Source organism: Amphiura filiformis, chromosome 5 (assembly GCF_039555335.1).
Source record: "Amphiura filiformis chromosome 5, Afil_fr2py, whole genome shotgun sequence".
Taxonomy (NCBI): Eukaryota; Metazoa; Echinodermata; class Ophiuroidea; order Amphilepidida; family Amphiuridae; genus Amphiura; species Amphiura filiformis.
In genome coordinates this window covers 25,747,917-25,753,844 of record NC_092632.1, presented here as the reverse complement: position 1 = coordinate 25,753,844, position 5,928 = coordinate 25,747,917, and the positions used below count along the sequence as shown (strand labels likewise).

Below are 5,928 nucleotides of genomic sequence, written 5' to 3'. Positions count from 1 at the left end.
AGAGGTCATATGGGGTCATTGGGGGTCAAACAGTATCACTATCTGATACTGGTGGTACTCTCACATACAGCTACAGTGCCCTCACAGCTACAGGTACTCTAGTGCTATAAACAAATGCCGAATTAAGAGAGAATGCATTCTGAGATATTTTCCTTATGCTTGCCTATATAGCCATTTTACCATTTCATTTTGAACAGATGTGATTAATTTTCCATTGTATCATTTGTTTGTATCACTATGGAAAGTTGGAATCACGACAAAATACCTTTCTAATGACATCTTTACTCTCATCTCTGAATCTTTTGTTCACCAAGCTGTAAAGAAGAGGATTTATTACAATATTTATAAGGAAGAAATCTTCACTTAAAAACCTAATAATGGCGGCTAAGCCTGGTGAATCTTTAAAATTGTCTTTGTTAATGATATCAGGTGGAATAAGGTAGAAGATACCACATGGGAACCAGAAGAGTATGAAGCATATGGTAGTCAATAGTAGCATTTTTGTCGTTTTACTATAAGCATCTTTCGGACGTGATTGGATGACACTGGTTTCTCCTGCTCCCTGCTCCCCAACATCCCTCTGTGAATTATTTGTTATCCCAGTCGCATTGACACTTGCAGATGGTTGAGCTACGCTTGATGACACTGTTGATGGTTCTATTGCAGAATTAAAGACTGGACGAATTTTGGATCGCTGTGATCGAAGCGTAAATATAATTTTCACACAGAAAACAGTTGCAATAATTTGTGAGCCAACAACAGCCGAGTAGCACAAAAAGAGTGAGGAGTAGTAATATTCATCAGAAGCAATTACTATACAATTAAAGTCCTTTCCTGATGCGCCTGTTGGAGACTCTCTTACCAATCCGTTACAGAAAATCCACGGTCCGCGAACCAGAACAGGCAAAATAATGCACACAGCAATAGCATATTTAGCTTTATTAGCAGTGATAACTCCGTCGAATGGACGACAGACTGCATAATATCTATCTAATGCGATACATGCTGTTATGAAAACTGAAATAAATAGCAACATAAACTGACATCGCATTTTACAATAAAAGGCGCTCACGTCTGCCAATTCATTTGCGATGGGAAGGTTGTCAAAGATGTGAAGAGGTCGAATTAGGCAGAGTAGCAAGTCATTAATTGCCAAACCTATGATGAATATCCGCGCACTTGAATTGTTTTTCTTCACGACATATACTCGAATGATGAGACAGTTGCCTGGTATACCAACCAGAAATAACAAAGAATTGAATACAATATTCAAAATGTCATATGAAAATAAGGGTAAACTTTCTTCAGACATAGTGTTGGTATAATTCTTATTGTTATTCATTCTGATGCTCTGGGCTAGTAACCTAGAACATGGAAGGAAACACACGAAATGTTTACTGCGTTTCTAGCTGTTTGTACTGCTAGCAGATGTAATGTTGCACATAGAAGAAATTACCAGAAATTGTTACCACGTTTCTGAACTGATGATTGAATGCTACCAGAATGAAAGTTTCGCGTCTATAAGCATGAATATCAAGTCACAAGATTGACCTGAGATATGGATGTGGAGTGCAGATGAATCAGGTGTAATTTGTACTAGCCTGCTGACTTGGGGTGAATACGGCAAACACGAGTGGCATCAACTCTACAATATTGTTTTAATATCATGGTCATCCGGCCCTTCTTATTTGAACACCGTAATTGACTGAACATGTGATTATTATATTGTGTTTATTAAATTCGAGCAATATAATTTGCTTTATATTACCGGTATGTAAATGTTATTGTTCAAAATTTTCTTATATTACCAAATTAATAAATCTTACGAATGGAAAATTTAATGAAAATTTTAATTTGTATTTGAGCATGTTGAGTGTAAAACTTGACCCTGAATAATCCTCGTGTAACCGTCGACACCCTCGAGAAAACTCAAACCTTTTATGATTCAATGTTTTCACTTCTTCAATAAGAACGTCAATGGTGATGAGAAGATGCGAATGGACATTTACCGCTGCATTTGTGATCTTCTTATGTTCATATTTTATGTTTTGGTAGGTGTGTGTGGGATGTGTGAGCAGGGGTGAGTTTAGTCCTTGTGGAGTAGGTGGTGGGCTGAGAGTGGTGTGTAAGGGGTTGTGTGATTGTGAATATGGGGCTTGAGAGTGATGTGAGAGTAAGAGTTTCATGTGAGTTTGATATGGATTTGTGCAATACGGTATATCGTCGGCCGTATTACATAGTGACGTATTTGCAAAATGCATATTTCGAGAAAAACAATTTATTGTATCAGTACTCTTAAAATATAATTATCATCTAGTTGAACGAAAACCATTTATCAAGTTAAAATAAATGTTATTTTAATCATAAATGTTTCACTTTATTCATCAAAGAAACAAATATGTCAGTATGCGAAATGACAATTATAATTATATTGTGAGATACGACGCAAATAACACCGTTGTATTTCAATGCGACAAAATAGGTCAGTATGTGAAACGGCGAAAAAAATATCGATTTTTACGCAAAAATAAAAACACGACGGCAAATATGTGAAATGACAATATTTACCTCTGAGCCACGGGTGAACGGCAAGATACGTCAGTATGAAACACGTGTAACTGAACGTCGCTATATGAAACGGCAATGTGTTTTTAATAAATATATAAATAAATAAATAAATAAATAAATAAATAAATAAATATAATATAATATAATATAATATAATATAATATAATATAATATAATTATACTAATTTAAAATAATTTAAAATAAAGCAAATACGACCAGGTTAATTAATTAATTTTCTCACTAATGAAGCAATATCCATAATCAGGATTTGGTAATTTTGAAGAGTGTTCATTCTGCCAAAATTCATGAAAATGTAAAAAAATGTCGAATACATCGCAAAGTGATACGTTCGACGGTATGTGGCCTTATTGTGTGCCATAATGAAATTGTGAGTTTCTGATATTGGTACTACCTTTATAGTGGTTTGTTCTTAATATTATATTCGTTAAATTACTTGCTATTTGGTATATTCTATTCGTTATTACTTGTTAATTGGTACACTCTATTCAATTGTGCTTTATATATTTACGCTTTATACGCTCTTGTATAATATTCATTGTATCTGTATGGGTTTTACCCTGCTTCATCCCCGCTTCATCCTGGCAGGGCGTAAGACAATGCGAGGCATAATTAATTGAACCCCGAACCTCACGAATACAAGTCGAGAGTTATACCACTGGACTCCATTGGGATAATCTTCAGCACTGTGTGCATATGGCATATGATGTAATTAATTAAATAAATAAATAAACTGATGAATATTCACACATTTGAATAATTGTTTTTACTCCAAAACTGAGACGTTTTTCCCCCTTTGTTCTTTAATGTTGTCATTGTACCATGGAAATATTGATCTTAATATGTTAAGTATAGTCTTTTCTAGAGCATTATAAAGAACGAACTTTATTTTGATATCAAATTCATTATATAAACTAGTAAAAGGTAACAAAGAATAGAACACAATACTCAAGATGTCATTATTAGATAAGAGCTAACTCTATTCAGGGATTTTTTCTATTGCAGTTGCTGCTTTAATGTTACCAGCTCGAAGTTACGTATACTAGTATCTGTTACTTAAAGAATGATTTCTAGTATCTGTTACTTAAAGAATGATTTCGTGATCCTAGCATCCTCTTTTTATGACATTATGACACTGTCTCTTCCCTTCTTGTCGTTTCGTCATCAGAACCACAAGTATATATTTTGCTTAATGTTTTGTTTAATTAGATAGTGCTTTGAATGAAAGGATGCATAAATAAAACACACTGGAATCATAAGATACAAGCTACATGTATGCTTAATAGACAGCTACAATTATTTTGCTAAATATTTCAAATGATTCAATGGTATTTTGAATGAAAGTGGCCATATGAAATATCATATCAGCAGAGAAAATGGATATCATCTATTATCCATAATAAAAATTAAATAATCCTAGATATTATGAATTATGTTTAAAATATTCATTTTAAAAGACTATAAGTTTAAGCTGAAATGAAGAACATTGATCAAATTTTATGTGCATAAATGTTACCTATTATGTACAATACGGAATTTAAATTAAGCTATCATTACTGATGCATTACAACCGTAACTATAATTGACACATAAAAGATTTGTGCATATTTTGTATAAAGTGCATATAACTTTTGAGATGGATATTTCTTATAACTAAAAAACAGAGGCGTAGCCAGTCTTGTAATTAATTTGCTCCTTGTGGGCGAAATTATATATCCTCAAAGAAGATTTCACTCCCTCTTTTTTAATTTTTTTGCTCCTTTTCTTCCGTTTATCCCGCTTTCCTTCTCCTTTACTTTCTTTTTTCCTCTTCCATGTTTTTGCCTCCTCTTTATTGTACTTGGGCTTTGAGAGTAAGTCGCTGAAACATGAACGTCCTGGCTACGCCACTGTTACCAAATGTGATATAAATACAAATTTTAATATCGTATTTACATTTCCAAATACTTTCGGTCTGTTCTTTTCCTTGTAATTGTTAGTACCACCAGTTTCAAACCAACTAAAGATTTTCAACTATATCATTTTGTTTGTTTGACAAGAGGGTTATCACAACATTATAAAGTACAATCATCCGTTTACAATACAATAACTGCAATCAAAATACGTGAATCTGTCAAAATCATTATAAAGTATACATGGCATAATGTATTATAAGCATTCATTTGACTATGATCATCTTTCTAACTTCCCTTTGTAAATAATTTGTTATTCCCGTCGCTTTGGCACAAATTCAATACTGGTGGAATTGGGCATGATAAGCGTAGCCGGAGTGGAGGGGGAGGAGGAAGCATGGAACGGGGCCTTGTGTACCGACAGTACAGGGGAAAACCATACTCCACTCAAATTTACCGTAATCTCTTTGACATGTTTGATGTGCTTCTTCCCTTCACCTGTTTCAGTCCAACATTTTGGTACACTTAATAAGACTAGGCTATTATCTCACTACAAATATGTTTATTGATCCTGCAATCCAAAAAGCTTTCCTGAAGGGGGTTAATGGATGCATTGAACATAATCAAGTAGCTTCAAGTGTTACAGGAAGCTATATCGTATGCCAAAGATCACAAGAAAACTATTCATGTTACCTTCTTTGATTTGGCTGACGCTTTTGGGAGTGTCAGCCATAATCTTAAATCCCATTCTATGGAACGTTGCCAGCTTCCCGAAAACGTTACAAGTTATGTTTCCAACCTCTATTCTCGGCTTAACGGTCACATACGGGGGCCTGACTGGACCTCTAAACCATTTGAATTCAAAAAGGGAACATTTCAGGAGATCCATTGTCTCCTGTAATCTTTCTTATGTGTTTCAATCCTCTTCTCGAATATCTTGAGGGCATTCGTGGAAAAAGTGGATTTAGTTTAGATGAAACCAAAATCATCACTACCCCTTACTTGCCTTATGCTGACGATTTTAATTTAATCACCAACAACAAGATTCAGCACCAAAACATAATCAATGAACTCCATAGGAGAGCAACCAGCATGGGGTTTACTCTGAAACCCTCTAAATGCCGTTCTCTCTCTCTCTCTGTGTGGTGGTAAACCAACTTTGGTTGATTTTTATATTGGTGACTATCTTGTGAAATCTGTCAATGATGATCCTCAACGGTTCCTTGGGTCGCTGGTTACGTTTTATGGAAAAGAAAAAGAAATTTATGAACATATTGTCTCTAAACTTAACGGTAAATTAACCAACATAGATTCATCTTTGATTCGCAATGAGTACAAATTGGCCATATACATCCGTTACTGCCTTCCATCATTGAGATTCTGTTTGACAGTCCATGATCTTACTAGTTCAAATCTCCAGCTTTTGGACCGCAAAGCTGAGCAGTTCCT

At 34.6% G+C, this 5,928-nt stretch overlaps 1 protein-coding gene across 1 annotated transcript; it reads right to left on the bottom strand.

Moving 5' to 3' along the window:
- Nucleotides 1-235: 235 nt before the first annotated feature.
- Nucleotides 236-1,312, bottom strand: LOC140152088 (neuropeptide receptor npr-1-like). The gene has a single exon (XM_072174387.1). The coding sequence runs from the start codon at nt 1,310-1,312 to the stop codon at nt 236-238; it is 1,077 nt and encodes a 358-aa protein (XP_072030488.1).
- Nucleotides 1,313-5,928: the final 4,616 nt, after the last annotated feature.

Coding starts and splice junctions, on each gene's coding strand:
- LOC140152088 (XM_072174387.1), bottom strand. CDS start 1,312: ATGTCTGAAGAAAGTTTACCCTTATTTTCATATGACATTTTGAATATT.